We start from the raw sequence: 26,258 nt of genomic DNA on the forward strand, positions 1-26,258 counted from the left end.
ATCCATCATTCTAACATTCCAATGCCAACCCAAACGCCCAATACATTATCCATCATTCTAACATTCCAATGCCAACCCAAACGCCCAATACATTATCCATCATTCTAACATTCCAATGCCAACCCAAATGCCCAATACATTATCCATCATTCTAACATTCCAATGCCAACCCAAACGCCCAATACATTATCCATCATTCTAACATTCCAATGCCAACCCAAACGCCCAATACATTATCCATCATTCTAACATTCCAATGCCAACCCAAACGCCCAATACATTATCCATCATTCTAACATTCCAATGCCAACCCAAACGCCCAATACATTATCCATCATTCTAACATTCCAACTGACATCCCAAAGCTGTGACATTCTGACATGGTAACTGTAACATCATTCCTGTAACATTCTGGTAACATAATTCCTGTAACATTCTGGTAACATAATTCCTGTAACATTCTGGTAACATAATTCCTGTAACATTCTGGTAACATAATTCCTGTAACATTCTGGTAACATTCTGTGGTCATGTTGGGCAGGCCCCCCGACCTGATGATGACGATGATGCCATCGAAGATGTTGTAGGGGTTCCTCAGGTAGGCGAAGAAGCCAAAGGCGGTCAGCTTGAGGATCATTTCCAGGGTGAACATACTGGTGAACACAATGTTACTGATCTCCAACACGTTAGTCAGCTCCTCCGGCTGGATGGGAGACAAGATTCACAAGAAATAGAAGGCAGAGAGAGAAACACATTTAAAGAGATGGAGGAATGAAGACAGCAAGATATGGTAGGTTATTATAATACTGCCTTCAACAATTGAAAAATATGAAACTGCAGACAACCAACACAGCGTCAGTACTGAGACACCTGTACAAACCTGTCACATAGACTGCAACACAACACAACAAGCTATACAACTTGATATAGTGAACTAAATCCAGCTCAGTGGCCAATGAAAGTGAGAAAAGAGACAATATGAACACTGGCCTAAAATGTCATGTTATTGTCTTCAGAGAGACCGAGGGGGAGGGAGGGAGCTAAGGGATGTAGTGCAGCCACTTTCTGTCTGGAAGATTGTGCTTGGTTCGAAGCGCACACACACACACACACACACACACACACACACACACACACACACACACACACACACACACACACACACACACACACACACACACACACACACACACACACACACACACACACACACACACACACACACACACACACACACACACACACACACACACACATGTTAGAGCCTATCCCCACACTCCACAGTGTGCATGTGATATTGATCAGATTGTATCTGTGATCACCTGTATCAAAGATAGAAGACATACAGGCTAGCCAAGACACTATTTATTCTCCTCTAATCCTGTGTTTCTCTCTTCCCTCTCTCCGTCTCTCTCTCCCTCCATCTCCCTCTCTCTCTTTGTCTCATTATCAGACACTCCCATCTCCCTGTGATCAATATCTCTCCATGGATCAGCTCAGGGAGAGAAAAAAACAAGAGGAGAAGAACAGAGCCCCCCTCCTCCACTGGCAGGCATGGTGGAGGAGACGAGGGGATGAAGAGAGGATGAGATCTAGTGCTGACTGATGAACCCAAATGTATTTATTTTTTGTGAGCTCAACGGGCTGTTTCTCTTTAGAGAAATCAAATCTTTCACGAGAGAAATTAAGTCAAGACTATGTGGGACGCTGGGCTGAAGGGAGTTTCCATTATGTAAATATTCAACCTATTTCATGTATAATAATAATGTTTTTGTTGTGTAATTACTGTGTATAAAAGTAGCATGTACTGTATATGAAATGTGGGTACAATTTATGTAACAATGTAACAAAAAAAGCTGTAAAAAATGTAAATATAAAACAAAGTTGATTTTGTCCCCTGAAGAGGGGATGGGTCAATAAAAATAAATAAACATCTCTTCTATTTGATCTTTTTCTCACCTTCTATCTCCCTCCATGTTCCTCTTCCTCCAATCACCTTCTATCTTCCTCCAATCACCTTCTATCTTCCTCCATGTTCCTCTCCCTCCACGTTCCCCCCCCTCCCTCCCTCTCACCTGTTTACCCTTTCATCTCTCCTTCCTGTCTTTCATGTCCTCCCTCACAGATACCTGCACCTCCCTGCCTGCACATTCCTCTCTCTCTCTCTCTTTTCTCTATCCCTCTCCCTCCCTATCTTTTCTCCATCCCTCTCCCTCCCTCTCTTTTCTCCATCCCTCTCCCTCCCTATCTTTTCTTCATCCCTCTCCCTCCCTCTCTTTTCTCCATCCCTCTCTTTTCTCCATCCCTCTCTCTTTGTAGTTCTCTTGTTTTTATCATTGAATGTTTACTGAATATCAATGAGTAACCCCCCCCCCCCCCTACACACATGCTGTATATACATGCTAATAGGGGAGCCTCTCAGTCATGCTACCATTGATGTGAAAGATGAATGCTGATGAGTCAGAGATGTAGTCACACACAACACACACACAAACACACACACACATACACAGCAACTCTGAATGAAGACTACAAGTAACGAATCTGAAGGACATCTAGTGAAGGTCATATGCTCACTGTATGCTCTTAACACATGTCATGTAATCCTACCCTCAGGGGATTGATCAAATAACGTTTCAGTAAGCCCTGTTACCAAAGAGGGAAACACATACGCTTTCAGTTCTAGAACACAACCCCCTGGAACAACACTTAGAAATCTACTGCAGAACACACACCGCCTCTGCCTCTGCCTCAGCCAAGAGAGACCATTGTGTAATGCTGTTGGAGTGTGTGGTGTGTGTGTGTGTGTGTGTGTGTGTGTGTGTGTGTGTGTGTGTGTGTGTGTGTGTGTGTGTGTGGTGTGTAGTGATGTTGGTGTGTGTGGTGTGTGTGTGTGTGTCTGTGTTTGTGTGTGGTGTGTGTGGTATGTGTGTGTGTGGTGTGTGGTGTGTGTGGTGTGTGTGTGTGTGGTGTGTGGTGTGTAGTGCTGTTGGTGTGTGGTGTGTGTGTGTGTGTGTGTCTGTGTTTGTGTGTGGTGTGTGTGGTATATGTGTGTGTGTGTGTGGTGTGTGTAATGCTGTTGGTGTGTGTGGTGTGTGTGTGTGTGGTGTGTGGTGTGTGTGTGTGGTGTGTGTGTGGTGTGTGGTGTGTGTGTGGTGTGTCTGTGTTGTATGTGTAATGCTGTTGGTGTGTGTGGTGTGTGGTGTGTGTAATGCTGTTGGTGTGTGGTGGGTGTGTGTGTGTGTGTGTGTGTGTGTGTGTGTGTGTGTGTGTGTGTGTGTGTGTGTGTGTGTGTGTGTGTGTGTGTGTGTGTGTGTGTGTGTGTGTGTGTGTGTGTGTGTGTGTGGTGTGTGTGTGTACATTCATACAGGAATAGAGCTGAAAATGCTGCGTAACAGGAGTCTGCTCCCTCTTCTCTCTCGGTGAGTTCCTGTCCTCCTCTCCTCCTCTCCCCACATCCCTCTGTTATTTTTAGAGTCTTCAGAAATGAGAGAACCGACTCCTCTGCATGTCGTCAAGGAGTGAGGGGGTGGATGAGAGATGAAGACAGAGGGAGGGAGCGAGAGAGAGATGGAGGGAGACAGAATGGAGAAGGGAGAGGGAGGGATGGACAGAGACAGAATGGAGAAGGGAGACAGAATGGAGAAGGGAGAGGGAGAGGGAGGGATGGACAGAGACAGAATGGAGAAGGGAGACAGAATGGAGAAGGGAGAGAGAGAGGGAGGGATGGACAGAGACAGAATGGAGAAGGGGGACAGAATGGAGAAGGGAGACAGAATGGAGAAGGGAGAGGGAGAGGGAGGGATGGACAGAGACAGAATGGAGAAGGGAGACAGAATGGAGAAGGGAGAGGTAGGGATGGACAGAGACAGAATGGAGAAGGGAGACAGAATGGAGAAGGGAGAGGGAGAGGTAGGGATGGACAGAGACAGAATGGAGAAGGGGGACAGAATGGAGAAGGGAGACAGAATGGAGAAGGGAGAGGGAGAGGTAGGGATGGACAGAGACAGAATGGAGAAGGGGGACAGAATGGAGAAGGGAGACAGAATGGAGAAGGGAGAGGGAGAGGGAGGGATGGACAGAGACAGAATGGAGAAGGGAGACAGAATGGAGAAGGGAGAGGTAGGGATGGACAGAGACAGAATGGAGAAGGGAGACAGAATGGAGAAGGGAGAGGGAGAGGGAGAGGGAGGGATGGACAGAGACAGAATGGAGAAGGGAGACAGAATGGATAAGGGAGAGGGAGAGGGAGGGATGGACAGAGACAGAATGGAGAAGGGAGACAGAATGGAGAAGGGAGAGGGAGAGGGAGGGATGGACAGAGACAGAATGGAGAAGGGAGACAGAATGGAGAAGGGAGAGGGAGAGGGAGGGATGGGCAGAGACAGAATGGAGAAGGGAGACAGAATGGAGAAGGGAGAGGGAGAGAGGGGGATGGACAGAGACAGAATGGAGAAGGGAGACAGAATAGAGAAGGGAGAGGGAGAGGGAGGGATGGACAGAGACAGAATGGAGAAGGGAGGCAGAATGGAGAAGGGAGAGGGAGAGGGAGGGATGGACAGAGACAGGGGAGGAGGGAGACAGAAAGAGGCAGGGAAAGGAGGGAGGGAGAGAGAGAGATAGAGAAAGAGAGGGGTTGAGGGAGGTAGGAGTGGTTATGTAACAGCCAGGGTGGGTGTATTTTGGCATGAAGCTACCACACCCCTTCCACACAGGCAGCTCCCTCTCCTCCTCTCTTCCTCTGTCTCTCTCAGGAGAGAAGCCAGCCAGCCAGCCAGCCAGACAGCCAGCCAGACAGCCAGACAGCACCAAAAGCAGGTTGAGGTGTACCTACCCTGCTGTTTTCTACTGATATGGTTGTGGTGGTCTATCGGGTGTATAATGGAACAATACATTCCCATATTGATAGTGTTCCATGTACGTCACTGATATCTGACTTCTAGTGACTTGTACTACTTGGACCTTGTTAGCCCACTAAGCTAAAGTCAATGGGTTAGCTTTGGGGACTGAAGAGCAATACTGTTGTTGTGCACATTGTGTATGTGTGCTGTACTCCCTGACTGTGTTATAGTTCACCTTTTGTGGTCTTTATGCTGATAGTATTGATGAGAATAGTATATTTACCTGGTTGGGGTGTTTATGCTGATAGTATTGATGAGAATAGTATATTTACCTGGTTGGGGTGTTTATGCTGATAGTATTGATGAGAATAGTATATTTACCTGGTTGGGGTGTTTATGCTGATAGTATTGATGAGAATAGTATATTTACCTGGTTGGGGTGTTTATGCTGATAGTATTGATGAGAATAGTATATTTACCTGGTTGGGGTGTTTATGCTGATAGTATTGATGAGAATAGTATATTTACCTGGTTGGGGTGTTTATGCTGATAGTATTGATGAGAATAGTATATTTACCTGGTTGGGGTGTTTATGCTGATAGTATTGATGAGAATAGTATATTTACCTGGTTGGGGGGTTTATGCTGATAGTATTGATGAGAATAGTATATTTACCTGGTTGGGGTGTTTATGCTGATAGTATTGATGAGAATAGTATATTTACCTGGTTGGGGTGTTTATGCTGATAGTATTGATGAGAATAGTATATTTACCTGGTTGGGGTGTTTATGCTGATAGTATTGATGAGAATAGTATATTTACCTGGTTGGGGTGTTTATGCTGATAGTATTGATGAGAATAGTATATTTACCTGGTTGGGGTGTTTATGCTGATAGTATTGATGAGAATAGTATATTTACCTGGTTGGGGTGTTTATGCTGATAGTATTGATGAGAATAGTATATTTACCTGGTTGGGGTGTTTATGCTGATAGTATTGATGAGAATAGTATATTTACCTGGTTGGGGTGTTTATGATGATAGTATTGATGAGAATAGTATATTTACCTGGTTGTGGTGTTCTATCCCCATGCTGATAGTATTGATGAGAATAGCGATCATGATTCCTCTATTGAAGTATTTGCTCTCCACGATGCCCCAAAGTTTCTTCCTCATCTCATCCCACATGTCCTTACAGTGTCCAAAACACGACCTCCTCTTCCTCTTCTTCTTCACTACCTCCCCCTCTTCCGCTTTCTCCTCCAAGTGGTTCTCCTCCCTGTCCGTCTCCTCCACGGCCCCCTCCTCCTCCTCCCCATTGGCCGAGTCGCCCACAGCTCCCGCCCCCTCCCTGAGTGACAGTGCCGTAGCGCACTGAGGGCAGTCCTCTGTGTTTTGAGGGACGGCCAGGGCGATGGAGTTGCCCAGGGGTTGGGAGCTGTGGACTGGGTCCAGCTTGCTTTGGTGAGGACAGTGAGATTCTAATGAAAGATGGAGAGGGAGTGTGAGAAAGAATCAGCATGTCACTAACAGCATCAATAGACACTTTCATATTGTCGTACTATATCCATGTAAGCCAGCGTTTGCTAGCGCCAAAGAGGTTTGAAAGTCGAGAGATTAAACAAGACTCATCGCACTGTCTCGCACGATGTGAAAAAGGCTAATATAATGTTAAAGTTAAAGTTGAGACATTTAACAAAAACTCTCTCTCTCTCGTACTCCCACCCGCTGCCTCCCACTTACGTCGTGGCTGCCTCAGGTGATGCCGTTCCCCTCCGTTCGCACTCCCTCCTCCTTCCCCTCCTCCTCTTCCTCCTCCTCTTCCTCTCCCTCTAGTGGGCGGTGGTGGCAGAGGCCTTCCCCTCAGTTGGTTATACAAGGCTACAGATCTCCTGCGGGCCTTGCGCAGCATGTGGCAGACCAGCTGGAAGAGCTCTTCGTAGCAGTCCCCCGGTTCATGCAGGCTGGCCAGGGTAGAGGAGGACAGGCACTGGGCCCGCTGCTCCTGCATCAGCTGGTGCTCCCGCTGCTTGGTCTCACTGAACTGGGTGGCGATGACCACCAGACATAAGTTGATCATGAAGAACGAGCCAATCTGTAAAGTGGTGGATAGTCAGAGGTGAGTTAGAAACACAGAGTTACTGTAGTGAGTGCTGAAGGCCAACCAGAAACACACACAGATACATACAGTGGAAGACCACTGGTAGTCTATACCGGAGTTGCTGGTCAGTGCACACAAGATTCACTTTTTGGCTTTGAGATGAGTGAATAACAATCAGGGGGACCCCAGGCCTCCAGACATATCTTGAGGTACTTCATTAGGTTTACCTCTACTGCAGACTGAGGGAAAGAGGAGGATGATAACAGACGGAGAATAGAGAGGCCAGAGCCAAAGAGGAGGTGGAAGAGAGTAGGAGGGCAAATACATAGAGCAGGACTTTATTTTAGTGATGGCCAGAGGAGTAACACATTATACTAACAAATGACAACCAGAATATCTCTAACACATTAGACAATCATTCCTTCATCATTAGAATCAAGATCTGCCTCTGGTCTCATCACCTGGGAGTTAGATGTAAACAGTATGTCTCCTTCAGTATTGGTCGACCACCTTCTTCCCACCCGAACATACAGTATACACTGTTGCTGTTTTTCCCTCTCAAGTTAGCATTGATGCTAATAAAGTGTGCTGTTTGTGTGCTGTTTCCCCCTTAGCGATGATTGTGTGATGTTAGCGCTCAGTCTAAAGGTCTAGGGAGGCTGTAGTTTCTAACAGAGTGTTATCAGGAGAGACAGAAAAAAAAAATTAATATGATACCCAATGCAAGTAGACACAATGTCTCATTCTGTTTATAATACTCTCTGTTTATAATACTCTCTGTTTATAATACCATGTTAATAATACTCTGTTAATAATACTCTCTGTTTATAATACTCTCTGTCTATAATACTCTCTTTTTATAATACTATCTGTTTATAATACTCTCTGTTTATAATACTCTCTGTTTATAATACTCTCCATTTATAATACTCTCCATTTATATTACTATGTTTAGAATACTCTGTTTATAATACTCTCTGTTTATAATACTCTCTGTTTATAATACTCTCTGTAATGCCATATGTTTATAATACTCTGTTTATAATACTCTGTTTATAATATTATGTGTATAATACTCTTTTATAATACTCTCTGTTTATAATGCTATTTTATAATACTCTCTGTTTATAATACTATGGGTATAGTACTCTCTGTTTATAATACTCTTTTATAATACTCTCTGTTTATAATACATACTCTGTTCATAATACTCTCTGTTTATAATACTATTTTTTATAATACTCTATGCTTATACGATTCTCTCTCTCTCTTTATATACTCTCTCTCTCTCTCTGTTTATAATACTCTCCGTTTAACATTACTTTCTGTTTATAATACTCTCCGTTTATAATACTCTCTGTTTACAATACTATCGCTCTTTGTTTATAATACTCTCTGTTAATAATACCCTGTTTATAATTCTCTGTTTATAATACTCTCTGTTTATAATACTCTGTTTATAATACTCTGTTTATAGTACTCTGTTTATAATACTCTGTTTATAATACTCTCTGTTTATAATACTCTCTGTTAATAATAGCTTGTTTATAATACTCTGTGTCACGTCCTGACCTGAGATATCTCTGTTTTCTTTATATTTTGGTTAGGTCAGGGTGTGACTAGGGTGGGTTCATATAGTTTTTGGATTGTCTAGGGTTTTTTGTATGTCTAGGGTTTTGTAGGTCTAGGTGATTTGTATGTCTATGGTGGCCTGATATGGTTCTCAATCAGAGGCAGCTGTTTATCGTTGTCTCTGATTGGGGATCATATTTAGGTAGCCATTTTCCCTTTGGTGTTCGTGTTCTATGTTTAGATGCCTGTCTGCACTATTCGTATTAGCTTCACGTTTCGTTTTGGTTATTTTGTTCAGTGTTTTATTCGTTTAATAAATAAGAATGTACGCATACCACGCTGCACCTTGGTCCGATTCATCCGATGAACGTCTCTCTCTCTCTCTCTCTCTCTCTCTCTCTCTCTCTCTCTCTCTCTCTCTCTCTCTCTCTCTCTCTCTCTCTCTCTCTCTCTCTCTCTCTCAGAAAAGAGAGAATGTCTGCATTCTCTAGCCTTCTCCTCAACTTGCCCCTCATAAGCTTTGGATTGGTGAAACCATAATCCTTACACCAGTCCATTTCTTCTAAGTCCATGCAAGGGAAGTGAACGAATACACAGAATGCACAGATTGGGGAAAAGGTGAGAGAAGCCCAGCAGTTCACCTGGCCCTTGGCTGACCCTGTGGGGTGATGAAGTGTTATCTGACAGGTAGACTGCGGGGCAGGAAGGGGTGTATTGAGTTGTTAGGTTCTGCTGCACAGCTTCACTTTCCTGATCAGATCAACAGGAGAGATAGACAACCCACTGAACCCCACCCAGAAGAACCCCACAGGGGTAGCTATACACACCTCTGTTGCCTTCCAAACATCACACACATCTGCTATATTCACATGCAAATTGTATTGTATTCAAAGTTTGTAATTTCCACAGACTTGATTTGGCCTTACGAAAAATGTATCAATCCCCACAAGAAATGTCCATTAATTATAATACACATAATAATTCACATTTCCTGTTGCTTCAGGATTATTTTCCTGCTGTGAGAAACAGAGTCCAATTAAGATAGCGCATCTGTACACTCACCCACACTAATGCACGCACACAGGCAAAAGAGCATACATGCACAAGCACACACTTATCCCAGAGGTGGATCAGGCTCAGAGTGTGTGGATCTGTGTGACGGACGTGGCAGCAACGTGTAGCTATTAAACACAGCACTAAGCCTTTTTAAAGACGGAGAGCTGAGGAGAGGAGAGGGAAGAGAGAGGTGAGAATAGAGTAGAGAAGATAGGAAGGGAGGAGAGGAGAGTGAGCAAAGCCGTGTGCCAGGCAGCCTCTAAATCTTCACAGCAGACTGTAGAAGAGAGAGAGAGGAGAGAGAAAAGAAGAGGGAGAGAAGAGGGAAGGAAGGACAGGAGAAAAGAGGACAGAGATACGTAGAGAGAAGAGGAGAAGGGAGTAGAGAGGACAGAGATGTAGAGAGAAGATGAGAAGGGAGTAGAGAGGACAGAGATATGTAGAGAGAAGATGAGAAGGGAGTAGAGAGGACAGAGATATGTAGAGAGAAGAGGAGAAGGGAGTAGAGAGGACAGAGATATGTAGAGAGAAGATGAGAAGGGAGTAGAGAGGACAGAGGTATGTAGAGAGAAGGGGAGAAGGGAGTAGAGAGGACAGAGATGTAGAGAGAAGATGAGAAGGGAGTAGAGAGGACAGAGATATGTAGAGAGAAGATGAGAAGGGAGTAGAGAGGACAGAGATATGTAGAGAGAAGAGGAGAAGGGAGTAGAGAGGACAGCGATATGTAGAGAGAAGGGGAGAAGGGAGTAGAGAGGACAGCGATATGTAGAGAGAAGAGGAGAAGGGAGTAGAGAGGACAGAGATATGTAGAGAGAAGGGGAGAAGGGAGTAGAGAGGACAGAGATATGTAGAGAGAAGGGGAAAAGGGAGTAGAGAGGACAGAGATATGTAGAGAGAAGGGGAGAAGGGCGTAGAGAGGACAGAGATATGTAGAGAGAAGATGAGAAGGGAGTAGAGAGGACAGAGATATGTAGAGAGAAGGGGAGGGGAAGGCTCCATCTGTGATCCTAGTTCAGGGCTGGTCTGCTGGTGTGTGGGGCCTTTGATTCACCTCCAGACAGGTGTGTGTGTGTGTGTGTGTGTGTGTGTGTGTGTGTGTGTGTGTGTGTGTGTGTGTGTGTGTGTGTGTGTGTGTGTGTGTGTGTGTGTGTGTGTGTGTGTGTGTGTGTGTGTGTGTGTGTATGTGCCTGTGCATAACGCAGTAATAATGTGAATCAGTGATATTGGACTTCCTGGTGATTAGGATCAAAGTAGCCTGCTGATCAGAAACACTAATCACACGCAGACACACACACACACACACACACACACACACACACACACACACACACACACACACACACACACACACACACACACACACACACACACACACACACACACACACTAACAGAATGAGACCCTCCCCTTCTTGGTGTCACTGATCTTTAAGGTTTCTTGTATTTCAATGCATCTCTCGTCTTTCTTTCACTGACACATCACCTTGAAACAGGCAGCAGACAAAATCAATGCCAACTTATCCTAGCCTTCCTAGAAGTACAGTAGAATGTCAACTATCTGTTTGACTGCAGTAAGATTGGAGGTCAAACTTCAGAGTCTGTAAGTTCATTACAGTAGTGCTCACTGATAGGATCATCTGACCACCTTTGATTTATACCTCCACTTAATACCAGCCCTTAATATATAGGGAAGGAGAGAGAGGAGGAGAGAGAGAGGGAGAGGGGGAGAGAGAGAGAGAGAGAGAGAGAGAGAGAGGGGGGGAGAGAAAGGAGGAGAGAGAGAGAGAGGGGGGAGAGAGAGGAGGAGAGAGAGAGAGGTGGAGAAAGAGAAAGAGAGAAGGGGAGAAAGAAAGGAAAAAAGAGAGAGAGAAGACAGACCTGGCTCTCAAAAGACAGGCTATGTGCACACTGCCCACAACATGAGGTGGAAACTGAGCTGCACTTCCTAACCTCCTGCCAAATGTATGACCATATCTCCCTCAGATTACACAAAGAATTCACAAACAAATCCAATTTTGATAAACTCCTATATCTATTGGGTGAAATACCACAGTGTGCATCACAGCAGCAAGATTTGTGACCTGTTGCCACAAGAAAAGGGCAACCAGTGAAGAACAAACACCACTGTAAATACAACCCATATTTATGTTTATTTATTTTCCCTTTTGTACTTTAACTATTTGTACATCGTTACAACACTGTATATATACATAATATGACACTTGAAATGTCTCTATTCTTTTGAAACGTTTGTAAGTGTAATGTTTAGTGTTCATTTGTTTATTATCTATTTCATTTGCTTTGGCAATGTAAAGATATGTTTTCCATGCTAGTAAAGCCCTTTGAATTGAGAGACAGAGAGAGAGAGCGAGAACGAGAGAGAGATCGAGAGAGAGAGCAAGAGAGAGAGAGTGAGAGAGATCGCGAGAGAGAGCAAGAGAGAGAAAGAGAGAGAGAGAAAGCGAGAGAGAGATCGAGAGCGAGAGAGAGATCGAGAGCGAGAGAGAGAGCAAGAGAGAGAGAGTGAGAGAGAGCGAGAGAGAGAAAGAGAGAGAAAGAGAGAGAGAGAGAGAAAGCGAGAGAGATCGCGAGAGAGCAAGAGAGAGCAAGAGAGAGAGTGAGAGTAATCGCGAGAGAGAGCAAGAGAGAGAGAGAGCAAGAGAGAGAGAGAGAGAGAAAGCGAGAGAGATCACGAGAGAGCGAGGAGAGCAAGAGAGAGAGAGAGAGAGACTGCTGGAAAGATGGAGAAAATAAGAAAAGAACCAAGGTGGCTTTGAGATGAGTGAATAACAATCAGGGGGACCCCAGGCCTCCAGACATATCTTGAGGTACTTCATTAGGTTTACCTCTACTGCAGACTGAGGGAAAGAGGAGGATGATAACAGACGGAGATTAGAGAGGCCAGAGCCAAAGAGGAGGTGGAAGAGAGTAGGAAGGCAAATACATAGAGCAGGACTTTATTTTAGTGATGGCCAGAGGAGTAACACATTATACTAACAAATGACAACCAGAATATCTCTAACACATTAGACAATCATTCCTTCATCATTAGAATCAAGATCTGGATGGCTCTAACCTAGAACAACACACAGCAGCCCACAGGCACCACTCCCACCGTGCCTAAGGAGTCTTCACACAGGGATAAAGGGCCACTCAACAGTAGGATACATTGTTCCTAGACAGTGATCTATAGTCAGTTGTACTTCTTTCTCCTTAATGTTACATTAAAGCTTTTGGGAGGGTAAGCTGATCCTAGATCTGTGACTATGGGAAAAACCCGCCAGTCACCAGTCAGTTGCCGAGCAACAGGTTAACATGACTGCGATTGGAGCTGATAGAGGAAGATGAGAACTTGGCAGGAAGATACAGAAGAAGTTCAGACACGCCCACACAGGTTAAAGCCAAGCGAGTTGCTGCATTATCCCCAGACAGACGTGACTATGCTGTGATTCGACACCTGTCTCCAGGTCTCAAAGGATGCTGACAATCAGAATGCGCACTGCCAATGCCAGCCTCTGTTTCAGACTTGCCAACCAAGTAAACGCTTATGTATTCACACACCACCATGACGCAATCATCTTAGTATGATTAGGCCTATTTAACGGTACAGTGAAATTCTGCCTGGCATTCAATCCAACTCGATATATTTGTTAACGTATTGTGTTTCGAAACTCCTGCCCACACACACAGACACTTCTTATTCTGATCAACAGGAAGCATATACAGTTGAAGTCGGAACATACACCTGAACCAAATACATTTAAACTCAGTGTTTCACAATTCCTGACATTTAATCCTAGTAAAAATTCCCTGTCTTAGGTCAGTTAGGATCACCACTTTATTTAAAAAATGTGAAATGTCAGAATAATAGTAGAGAGAATGATTTATTTCAGCTTTTATTTCTTTCATCACATTCCCAGTGGGTCAGAAGTTTACATACTCTCAATTAGTATTTGGTAGCATTGCCTTTAAATTGTTTAACTTGGGTCAAACGTTTCGGGTAGCCTTCCACAAGCTTCCCACAATAAGTTGGGTGAATTTTGGCCCATTCCTCCTGACAGAGCTGGTGTAACTGAGTCAAGTTTGTAGGCCTCATTGCTCGCACACACTTTTTCAGTTCTGCCCACAAATCTTCTATAAGATTGAAGTCAGGGCTCGGTGATGGCCACTCCAATGCCTTGCCTTTGTTGTCCTTAAGCCCTTTTGCCACAACTTTGGAAGTATGCTTGGGGTCATTGTCCATTTGGAAGACACATTTGCGACCAAGCCTTAACTTCCTGACTGGTCTTGAGATGTTGCTTCAATATAGCCACATAATTTTCCTACCTCATGCTGCCATCTATTTGGTGAAGTGCACCAGTCCTTCCTGCAGCAAATCACCCCCACAACATGATGCTGCCACCCCCATTCTTCACGGTTGGGATGGTGTTCTTCGGCTTGCAAGCCTCCCCCTTTTTCCTCCAAACATAACGATGGTCATTATGGCCAAACAGTTCTATTTTTGTTTCATCAGACCTGAGAAAATTTCTCCAAAAAGTACGATCTTTGTCCCCATGTGCAGTTGCAAACCGTAGTCTGGCTTTTTTATGGCGGTTTTGGAGCAGTGGCTTCTTCCTTGCTGAGCGGCCTTTTAGGTTATGTCGATATAGGACTTGTTTTACTGTGGATATAGATACTTTTGTACCTGTTTCCTCCAGCATCTTCGCAAGGTCCTTTGCTGTTGTTCTGGGATTGATTTGCACTTTTTGCACCAAAGTATGTTCATCTCTAGGAGACAGAACGCATCTCCTTCCTGAGCGGTATGACGGCTGTGTGGACCCATGGTGTTTATACTTGCGTACTATTGTTTGTACAGATGAACGTGGTACCTTCAGGCGTTTGGACATTTCTACGAAGAATGAACCAGACTTGTGGAGGTCTACAATTGTTTTTCCTGAGGTCTTGGCTCATTTCTTTTGATTTTCCTATGATGTCAAGCAAAGAGGCACTGAGTTTGAAGGTAGGCCTTGAAATACATCCACAGGTATACCTCCAATTGACTCAAATTATGTCCATTAGCTTATCAGAAGCTTCTAAAGCCATGACATCATTTTGTGGAATTTTCCAAGCTGTTTAAAGGCACAGTCAATTTAGTGTATGTAAACTTCTGACCCACTGGAATTGTGGTACAGTGAATTATAAATGAAATAATCTCTCTGTAAACAATTGTTGGAAAAATTACTTGTGTCATGCACAAAGTAGATGTCTTAACCGACTTGCCAAAACTATAGTTTGTTAACAAGAAATGTGTGGAGTGGTTGAAAAACGAGTTCTAATGACTCCAACCTAAGTGTTTGTAAACTTCTGACTTCAACTGTACCTGTGAACGGAGTCTACCTCTTTGCAGTAATACGTTTTACAGAAACCCGAACCATTTCATGATTGTATTTAACCATTCAAAACGAGCTACTGCAATGCTGGTTTGATTGAATTGAACACAAACTCAAGAGACTAGAAAAGATCCCCTGCTCCTGTTAGTGGTGATGACATTGAAGGGTCTCTGCATTGTAATAATGTGAATGTGTTGATAGAGGGGAGGGTCTGGAGAGGAGCTGCTCTGTGGTCGTAAAGATAAAAGCATGAGTCCAACAGGTTTATTACTGTCCTCTCAAAAAGCTAACCAATAACAGTCTTTTTAAATTTAACTAGACAAGTCAGTTAAGAACAAATTCTTATTTACAATGACGGCCTACCCTGGCCAAAGCCTAACCCATGACGATGCTGGGCGAATTGTGCTCCGCCCTATGGGACTCCCAATCACAGCCGGTTGTGATACAGCCTGGACTCAAACCAGGGACTGCAGTGACACCTCTAGCACTGAGATGCAGTGCCTTAGACCGCTGCGCCACTCGGGAGCCCCTAGTCTAACTGTATAGTATTGATTATGAATCACAGTTATGTTTCCCTCACAAGCTTATTTGAGAATTTGAACACCGTATATGATCTCGTCTCCTTTCCTTCAAATAATTACCCATAATTCACAGCAGTCACTTCCTCTGAGTCCTCAGAGGGCCGTCTGGCAATGCATGCTGGGATATGAACACATGATGACATGGCATCACCTTGGGGACAGCATGTCTCTCTGTTAGGATCCGCATCACAAGTATGTGTGTGTGGGTAGACGTGTGTGTACACTGCATATGTGTCACACACTCGCGACGGGAGCCCACCGCTCTGATCGTCCCTAATTAAACGCTAATGCTAATTCGGTCACTCGCTGTGACCCAAACCGGATTAAGACCTATTGCCAGTCAGACGGCACGCCGCGAGGCGCGGATTAAAATGGCCGCCGGGTGCCACAGAGCAACCTGACGCCTGCAGAGACCTAGACATCTCAACCTGTTTCTCTCTGAAGTATGCAGGCTAGACACCCTCTATTCTCTTCTCCTCTTATCTTATCTCCTCTTTCTTTCATCCCTCTCTTCTCATCTTTCTCTTTTCATGTCTCACTCCTCTATATTTGCACACTTCTCTTTCATATCCCTTTCTTCCTCTCACTCCTCTTTCTGTTTTATCTTATATCCATTCTCTCTCTTTATACTGTATCTCCTCCTCCTCCATCTCTCTCTCCTCCTCTCCATCTCTCCCCCTCCTCCTCCCCATCTCTCTCCCTCCTGTTCTTCTTTCTCTCTCCCTCCTCCTCCCCATCTCTCTCTCTCACCCTCCTCCCCATGTCTCTCCCTCCTTCTCCCCATCACTCCTCCTCCTCCCCATCTCTCTCCCTCCTCTTCTTCTTTCTCTCTCCCTCCTCCTCCCCATCTCTCTCTCTCACCCTCCTCCCCATGTCTCTCCCTCCTTCTCCCCATCACTCCTCCTCCTCCCCATCTATCTCCCTCCTCTTCTTCTTTCTCTCTCCCTCCTCCTCCCCATCTCTCTCTCTCATCCTCCTCCCCATGTCTCTCCCTCCTTCTCCCCATCACTCCTCCTCCTCTCTCCCTCCTCTCTACCTCCTCCCCATATCTCTCCCTCCTCTGCCTCCTCCTCCCTCTCTCTCCCTCCTCCTCCCTCTTTCTCCCTCCTCCCCACCTCCTTCTCCTCTCCCCCTCCTCCTCCCCATCTCTCTCCCTCCTCCTCCCTCTTCTCCCTTCTCTCTCCCTAATCTCCCTCCTCCCTCCCCCGGATATTCTAAAACGGTCCTGTGTTTTTCCATCTTCAGGTGTACTCACCAGTGTTTCTCCATCTTCAGGCGTATTCACCAGTGTTTCTCCATCTTCAGGCGTATTCACCAGTGTTTCTCCATCTTCAAGCGTATTCACCAGTGTTTCTCCATCTTCAGGCGTATTCACCAGTGTTTCTCCATCTTCAGGCGTATTCACCAGTGTTTCTCCATCTTCAGGCGTATTCACCAGTGTTTCTCCATCTTCAGGCGTATTCACCAGTGTTTCTCCATCTTCAGGCGTATTCACCAGTGTTTCTCCATCTTCAGGCGTATTCACCAGTGTTTCTTCATAAAACATGGCTGCCAATAAAGTAAGAAGGAACAGGAGGCGGGGCCAAACTTTCAGCCCCCTCTTTGCTCTCACATCCATTACAGAGATTAAGCCTCAGATAAATTAACTTTACTGTCTACCCGGCCATTGATTCTGGAAACCGTGTATCTTACAGTCTGATTTTACAAGTCTATTAACACTGAAATCTGCCAGTCAGAAACGAGCCCCATAGGAGCATTAGGAGGGGCAGGAGATGGGACCTCGGAGGGAAAGAGGAATCACTTACAAAGCCAGAGTGGAAAGAGTGTATCACACTACCTCCTCATGTTTCAGTTGCTCATATACACTGAAGGCCAGTTTTGCGTATGAATAAAAGCAAAGCAAACTATCTCAATCAATCTCTTAACACATAGGCTGTAGGGTTGCAACATTCTGGTAACTTTCCCACATTTCCTATAGGTTAGCCTGATTTCCTGCTTCCTGTCATCAGAATTTTGCAAACCTAACAGGGCGTTGTTTTGTGGTGGAAGCCCAGTTTCAAACTGATTGACAAAACACAGTACAGATTTGTTGTGATAGCATCATGTTGGTGTGTGTGTGTGTGTGTGTGTGTGTGTGTGTGTGTGTGTGTGTGTGTGTGTGTGTGTGTGTGTGTGTGTGTGTGTGTGTGTGTGTGTGTGTGTGTGTGTGTGTGTGTGTGTGTGTGTAGTGTACTTACGATGATGAGGAAGATGAAGTAGATGAAGTTGTAGAAGGAGTGAGCATCCATTACATAGTACATGATCTCTACCCAGCCTTCCAGAGTGATCACCTAGAGGGAGAGAGAGCATCCATTACATAGTACATGATCTCTACCCAGCCTTCCAGAGTTATCACCTAGAGGGAGAGAGAGCATCCATTACATAGTACATGATCTCTACCCAGCCTTCCAGGGTTGTCACCTAGAGGGAGAGAGAGCATCCATTACATAGTACATGATCTCTACCCAGCCTTCCAGAGTTATCACCTAGAAGGAGAGAGAGCATCCATTACATAGTACATGATCTCTACCCAGCCTTCCAGAGTTATCACCTAGAGGGAGAGAGGACATCCATTACATAGTACATGATCTCTACCCAGCCTTCCAGAGTGATCACCTAGAGGGAGAGAGAGCATCCATTACATAGTACATGATCTCTACCCAGCCTTCCAGGGTTGTCACCTAGAGGGAGAGAGAGCATCCATTACATAGTACATGATCTCTACCCAGCCTTCCAGAGTTATCACCTAGAGGGAGAGAGAGCATCCATTACATAGTACATGATCTCTACCCAGCCTTCCAGTTATCACCTAGAGGGAGAGAGAGAGCATCCATTACATAGTACATGATCTCTACCCAGCCTTCCAGAGTTATCACCTAGAGGGAGAGAGAGCATCCATTACATAGTACATAATCTCTACCCAGCCTTCCAGAGTTATCACCTAGAGGGAGATAGAGCATCCATTACATAGTACATGATCTCTACCCAGCCTTCCAGGGTTATCACCTAGAGGGAGAGAGAGCATCCATTACATAGTACATGATCTCTACCCAGCCTTCCAGAGTTATCACCTAGAGGGAGAGAGAGCATCCATTACATAGTACATGATCTCTACCCAGCCTTCCAGGGTTATCACCTAGAGGGAGAGAGAGCATCCATTACATAGTACATGATCTCTACCCAGCCTTCCAGGGTTGTCACCTAGAGGGAGAGAGAGCATCCATTACATAGTACATGATCTCTACCCAGCCTTCCAGGGTGATCACCTAGAGGGAGAGAGAGCATCCATTACATAGTACATGATCTCTACCCAGCCTTCCAGGGTGATCACCTAGAGGGAGAGAGAGCATCCATTACATAGTACATGATCTCTACCCAGCCTTCCAGAGTTATCACCTAGAGGGAGAGAGAGCATCCATTACATTGTACATGATCTCTACCCAGCCTTCCAGGGTTGTCACCTAGAGGGAGAGAGAGCATCCATTACATAGTACATGATCTCTACCCAGCCTTCCAGAGTTATCACCTAGAGGGAGAGAGAGCATCCATTACATAGTACATGATCTCTACCCAGCCTTCCAGGGTTATCACCTAGAGGGAGAGAGAGCATCCATTACATAGTACATGATCTCTACCCAGCCTTCCAGGGTTGTCACCTAGAGGGAGAGAGAGCATCCATTACATAGTACATGATCTCTACCCAGCCTTCCAGGGTGATCACCTAGAGGGAGAGAGAGCATCCATTACATAGTACATGATCTCTACCCAGCCTTCCAGGGTGATCACCTAGAGGGAGAGAGAGCATCCATTACATAGTACATGATCTCTACCCAGCCTTCCAGAGTTATCACCTAGAGGGAGAGAGAGCATCCATTACATTGTACATGATCTCTACCCAGCCTTCCAGGGTTGTCACCTAGAGGGAGAGAGAGCATCCATTACATAGTACATGATCTCTACCCAGCCTTCCAGGGTGATCACCTAGAGGGAGAGAGAGCATCCATTACATAGTACATGATCTCTACCCAGCCTTCCAGAGTTATCACCTAGAGGGAGAGAGAGCATCCATTACATTGTACATGATCTCTACCCAGCCTTCCAGAGTTATCACCTAGAGGGAGAGAGAGCATCCATTACATAGTACATGATCTCTACCCAGCCTTCCAGAGTTATCACCTAGAGGGAGAGAGAGCATCCATTACATAGTACATGATCTCTACCCAGCCTTCCAGGGTTATCACCTAGAGGGAGAGAGAGCATCCATTACATAGTACATGATCTCTACCCAGCCTTCCAGGGTTGTCACCTAGAGGGAGAGAGAGCATCCATTACATAGTACATGATCTCTACCCAGCCTTCCAGGGTGATCACCTAGAGGGAGAGAGAGCATCCATTACATAGTACATGATCTCTACCCAGCCTTCCAGGGTGATCACCTAGAGGGAGAGAGAGCATCCATTACATAGTACATGATCTCTACCCAGCCTTCCAGAGTTATCACCTAGAGGGAGAGAGAGCATCCATTACATTGTACATGATCTCTACCCAGCCTTCCAGGGTTGTCACCTAGAGGGAGAGAGAGCATCCATTACATAGTACATGATCTCTACCCAGCCTTCCAGAGTTATCACCTAGAGGGAGAGAGAGCATCCATTACATAGTACATGATCTCTACCCAGCCTTCCAGTTATCACCTAGAGGGAGAGAGAGAGCATCCATTACATAGTACATGATCTCTACCCAGCCTTCCAGAGTTATCACCTAGAGGGAGAGAGAGCATCCATTACATAGTACATAATCTCTACCCAGCCTTCCAGAGTTATCACCTAGAGGGAGATAGAGCATCCATTACATAGTACATGATCTCTACCCAGCCTTCCAGGGTTATCACCTAGAGGGAGAGAGAGCATCCATTACATAGTACATGATCTCTACCCAGCCTTCCAGGGTTATCACCTAGAGGGAGAGAGAGCATCCATTACATAGTACATGATCTCTACCCAGCCTTCCAGAGTTATCACCTAGAGGGAGAGAGAGCATCCATTACATAGTACATGATCTCTACCCAGCCTTCCAGGGTGATCACCTAGAGGGAGAGAGAGCATCCATTACATAGTACATGATCTCTACCCAGCCTTCCAGAGTGATCACCTAGAGGGAGAGAGAGCATCCATTACATAGTACATGATCTCTACCCAGCCTTCCAGAGTTATCACCTAGAGGGAGAGAGAGCATCCATTACATAGTACATGATCTCTACCCAGCCTTCCAGAGTGATCACCTAGAGGGAGAGAGAGCATCCATTACATAGTACATGATCTCTACCCAACCTTCCAGAGTTATCACCTAGAGGGAGAGAGAGCATCCATTACATAGTACATGATCTCTACCCAGCCTTCCAGAGTTATCACCTAGAGGGAGAGAGAGCATCCATTACATAGTACATGATCTCTACCCAGCCTTCCAGAGTTATCACCTAGAGGGAGAGAGAGCATCCATTACATAGTACATGATCTCTACCCAGCCTTCCAGGGTGATCACCTAGAGGGAGAGAGAGCATCCATTACATAGTACATGATCTCTACCCAGCCTTCCAGAGTGATCACCTAGAGGGAGAGAGGACATCCATTACATAGTACATGATCTCTACCCAGCCTTCCAGGGTTGTCACCTAGAGGGAGAGAGAGCATCCATTACATAGTACATGATCTCTACCCAGCCTTCCAGGGTTGTCACCTAGAGGGAGAGAGAGAGCATCCATTACATAGTACATGATCTCTACCCAGCCTTCCAGAGTGATCACCTAGAGGGAGAGAGAGCATCCATTACATAGTACATGATCTCTACCCAGCCTTCCAGAGTGATCACCTAGAGGGAGAGAGGACATCCATTACATAGTACATGATCTCTACCCAGCCTTCCAGAGTTATCACCTAGAGGGAGAGAGAGCATCCATTACATAGTACATGATCTCTACCCAGCCTTCCAGAGTTATCACCTAGAGGGAGAGAGAGCATCCATTACATAGTACATGATCTCTACCCAGCCTTCCAGGGTTGTCACCTAGAGGGAGAGAGAGCATCCATTACATAGTACATGATCTCTACCCAGCCTTCCAGGGTTGTCACCTAGAGGGAGAGAGAGAGCATCCATTACATAGTACATGATCTCTACCCAGCCTTCCAGAGTGATCACCTAGAGGGAGAGAGAGCATCCATTACATAGTACATGATCTCTACCCAGCCTTCCAGAGTTATCACCTAGAGGGAGAGAGAGCATCCATTACATAGTACATGATCTCTACCCAGCCTTCCAGGGTTATCACCTAGAGGGAGAGAGAGCATCCATTACATAGTACATGATCTCTACCCAGCCTTCCAGGGTTGTCACCTAGAGGGAGAGAGAGCATCCATTACATAGTACATGATCTCTACCCAGCCTTCCAGGGTGATCACCTAGAGGGAGAGAGAGCATCCATTACATAGTACATGATCTCTACCCAGCCTTCCAGGGTTGTCACCTAGAGGGAGAGAGAGCATCCATTACATAGTACATGATCTCTACCCAGCCTTCCAGGGTTGTCACTTAGAGGGAGAGAGAGAGCATCCATTACATAGTACATGATCTCTACCCAGCCTTCCAGGGTTATCACCTAGAGGGAGAGAGAGCATCCATTACATAGTACATGATCTCTACCCAGCCTTCCAGAGTTATCACCTAGAGGGAGAGAGAGCATCCATTACATAGTACATGATCTCTACCCAGCCTTCCAGGGTTGTCACCTAGAGGGAGAGAGAGAGCATCCATTACATAGTACATGATCTCTACCCAGCCTTCCAGGGTTATCACCTAGAGGGAGAGAGAGCATCCATTACATAGTACATGATCTCTACCCAGCCTTCCAGGGTGATCACCTAGAGGGAGAGAGAGCATCCATTACATAGTACATGATCTCTACCCAGCCTTCCAGAGTTATCACCTAGAGGGAGAGAGAGCATCCATTACATAGTACATGATCTCTACCCAGCCTTCCAGGGTGATCACCTAGAGACAGATACACAACCAGCTGAGGGTTTGTGTGTGTGTGTGTGTGTGTGTGTGTGTGTGTGTGTGTGTGTGTGTGTGTGTGTGTGTGTGTGTGTGTGTGTGTGTGTGTGTGTGTGTGTGTGTGTGTGTGTGTGTGTGTACGCTTGTAGGTGTGCATGCATTATTGCGTGTGTGTCCCCTCCCCACACCCTCAACCCCTTCCCTCCCCCACCCCCTCCTCCCCTCCCATCCTCTCCCATCCCCTCCCCCTCCCCATCCACTCCCCTCTCCTCATCCACTCCCCTCTCCCCATCCACTACCCTCATCAACTCCCCTTTTCCCACCTCCCCTTCCTCCCTTCCCCACCTCTCCCCTCCTCCCCATCACCTCCCCTCTCCCCCATCCACTCCCCTCCCTTCCCCCATCCCCTCCTCCCCTCTCCTCTCCCATCCCCTCCTCCCCTCTCCTCTCCCATCCCCTCCCCTCTCACTACCCTCATCAACTCCCCTTTTCCCACCTCCCCTTCCTCCCTTCCCCACCTCTCCCCTCCTCCCCATCACCTCCCCTCTCCCCCATCCACTCCCCTCCCTTCCCCCATCCCCTCCTCCCCTCTCCTCTCCCATCCCCTCCTCCCCTCTCCTCTCCCATCCCCTCCCCTCTCACTACCCTCATCAACTCCCCTTTTCCCACCTCCCCTTCCTCCCTTCCCCACCTCTCCCCTCCTCCCCATCACCTCCCCTCTCCCCCATCCACTCCCCTCCCTTCCCCCATCCCCTCCTCCCCTCTCCTCTCCCATCCCATCCTCCCCTCTCCTCTCCCATCCCCTCCCCTCTCCCATCCCCTCTTACCTGGAAGATAACAATCCAGGCGTATACGATGTTATCGAAGTTGATCGCCCCCTTGTGTGGATTATTATGTCCAGTATGGCATCTAGTATAGTACTGGTTCCAGTTGATACAGAGACCCACTGCACTGGCTGAACTGTTGACTAGTGGTTCAGGGATGAGCCCCAGGGACTGGCGGTGGTAGGCATCCTCCCTGTCCAGACAGCAGGTCCTTCCCCCCTCCCTCCGGGCCGGGACGTCACCACACGACATGATCCCGTTATCCTGGGCCAGAGAGCAGATGAAGGGGCGCTCGTCATCCTCCTCTGGCTGGTAGTAAGGGGCGGGCAGGGTCAGACCTGACGAACTGGGAGGGGGAAGAGAGAGAGAAAGAGTGTGTTATAAACATGCATGTGTGATCACACACACACGTAAGCACACAAAGATGTATGCACACACACACACATTAACACGCCACACACACACTTACTGTTATGATTTTTATGAATAATCACTAAATGATGTATACATTTAACGTAGAACTATAACTAACAGAATTCTACCCTGTCACTGTATGATTGTATGAAATTTATTAGAATCATAAATCTAAATCCGATGTGTGTAGTTTTAGTCAGAATTAGAACAAGGATGTTTTGTTCCTTTTTAGTATGTAAGCAGGGTGCAAGTGTGAAACAAATGATAAGAGGAGCTATCGACAGACAAGCTGTACTACTGTGTTCCTTACAGGACATTCTGTCCCCACCCAGGGAGGGGAGAGACCTTGGGCTTGTAGTAGATTGTATAACAGGTGGCAGACAATGTATGAGAAGGAGAAGACTTGTGAACTATGTTGTCATTGTATTAGAGGAGGAGGGACATTTATGATGAAATGAGAGGTATATAAACCAATGTACATGTAAGGATGGGCAGATCTCTCGTAAATAAACATTCTGACTATTGTAGACTGGCCTCTGTCTGTTTCATTTCAACAAGAACCCTACAAATTATTGGTAACAGACCGAGTAGTTTAATTGAAGTTCAGTTTATGAACATTGAGAACAAAATTCTCATGACACTTACCCAATTCCAAACTCCTCATGTATTTTGACTATTTTTATCACAGGATACTAGCAGAAACAGGAAGACAGAGAAGGGGGAGCAGAAGTGTGTAGGGCTCATTTACTCACTTGAACAGACTCCGGTCCGCCACAAACCCAACTCTTGGAGCATCATATTCTTCACCACCAGAGTTCTTAAACATGCCATTCACACACTTCTGCAATCTGAGTACCCGGGCAGGTGATTTAGTATTTTGTACAAATACCAAACCAGACTTTAAATGATTACCATCAGTTGATGTGGAACTAGTCATTTCCATTTTATATGTGTGTCCTGTTTCCTCTATATGAGAGCAGACTGACTATTAATCTGTCTGTTTGAGAGAAATAACCTCTCCTCTCCTCTCCTCTCCTCTCCTCTCCTCTCCTCTCCTCTCCTCTCCTCTCCTCTCCTCTCCTCTCCTCTCCTCTCCTCTCCTCTCCTCTCCTCTCCTCTCCTCTCTCTACATGCTCTCTCTCTCTGACCATGAAAGGAACACCATGAAAGGAACACACCCCATAGGTCACCCATAGGTCACACATATACACGACACCCCTCAGGAGCAAAGCATTAGGGCTCTAGTATTGTATTGACTAAGGGTAAACGGCTCATATCCTTTGGGTGTCATTCCTTCACCAGTCTGTCTGTTCTGTCTCCTCCTCAATACCAGGCTGTATTCTGCTGACATATAGTCTTTGTCCTTGACCACAGATATACTGAGAACCACAACAGGATCAATAACCACCAGTCTGATCAGACTGGCTGCACTGTTTCCTGTTCATTTGACGCTAAAGGGAAGCTAAGGTGACATATATATGGACCTGTGTAACAGTATGCACACATATATGGACAGGTGGAGGGACAGACGCACACATGGACCATGCAAGCAGGCACAAACACACAACATTGACATGCATTATGAAACCCTTAAAGAGATGCACAGTGATGGTATCGAGAGAAAGAGACAGAGACAGAGACAGAGACAGAGACATTTACATTTTACATTTAAGTCATTTAGCAGACGCTCTTATCCAGAGCGACTTACAAATTGGTGCATTCACCTTATGATATCAAGTGGAACAACCACTTTACAATAGTGCATCTAACTCTTTTAAGGGGGGGGGGGGGGGGTTAGAAGGATTACTTTATCCTATCCTAGGTATTCCTAGGATAGGACAGAGAGAGAGAGAGAGAGAGAGAGAGAGAGAGAGAGAGAGAGAGAGAGAGAGAGAAAGAAAGAGAGTGAGAAATATGATGGAAAGTACAACAAAGCTAAAGAAAGAGAGAGGGGCAGTATAACAGCAAGAACTAGTGTGAGAGAGAGAGAGGGAGAGAGGTATTAAAAAGATGGAGAGATGGCGGTGGAGGAGGAGGAGTCCGTGGCCCAGTCAGACAGTGGAGGCTTTGGGGTAGTGGAGCGTGAATGAGAAGTGAACCACCGCCTGGAGCCTAGCTACAGCCCAACACAGCATGCATCAGCACGGCCCAGGAGCCTAGCTACAGCCCAACACAGCATGCATCAGCACGGCCCAGGAGCCTAGCTACAGCCCAACACAGCATGCATCAGCACGGCCCAGGAGCCTAGCTACAGCCCAACACAGCATGCATCAGCACGGCCCAGGAGCCTAGCTACAGCCCAACACAGCATGCATCAGCACGGCCCAGGAGCCTAGCTACAGCCCAACACAGCATGCATCAGCACGGCCCAGGAGCCTAGCTACAGCCCAACACAGCATGCATCAGCACGGCCCAG

The 26,258-nt window shown here is 46.0% G+C and overlaps 1 protein-coding gene across 1 annotated transcript in view; it reads right to left on the reverse strand.

The window, feature by feature from the left end:
• Nucleotides 1-26,258, reverse strand: part of LOC120044082 (voltage-dependent T-type calcium channel subunit alpha-1I-like) — a gene marked incomplete at its 5' end in the record, with an annotated part of 151,521 nt that overhangs the window by 80,715 nt on the left and 44,548 nt on the right. Inside the window, 6 exons of the mRNA XM_038988670.1 lie at nucleotides 552-703; nucleotides 5,909-6,299; nucleotides 6,718-6,935; nucleotides 17,756-17,848; nucleotides 23,432-23,555; nucleotides 23,592-23,774. Coding sequence (XP_038844598.1) covers nucleotides 552-703; nucleotides 5,909-6,299; nucleotides 6,718-6,935; nucleotides 17,756-17,848; nucleotides 23,432-23,555; nucleotides 23,592-23,774 — 1,161 coding nt within the window. The remainder of the gene's footprint in view (nucleotides 1-551; nucleotides 704-5,908; nucleotides 6,300-6,717; nucleotides 6,936-17,755; nucleotides 17,849-23,431; nucleotides 23,556-23,591; nucleotides 23,775-26,258) is intronic.

This window comes from Salvelinus namaycush, chromosome 3 (genome assembly GCF_016432855.1).
Source record: "Salvelinus namaycush isolate Seneca chromosome 3, SaNama_1.0, whole genome shotgun sequence".
NCBI classification, from domain to species: Eukaryota; Metazoa; Chordata; class Actinopteri; order Salmoniformes; family Salmonidae; genus Salvelinus; species Salvelinus namaycush.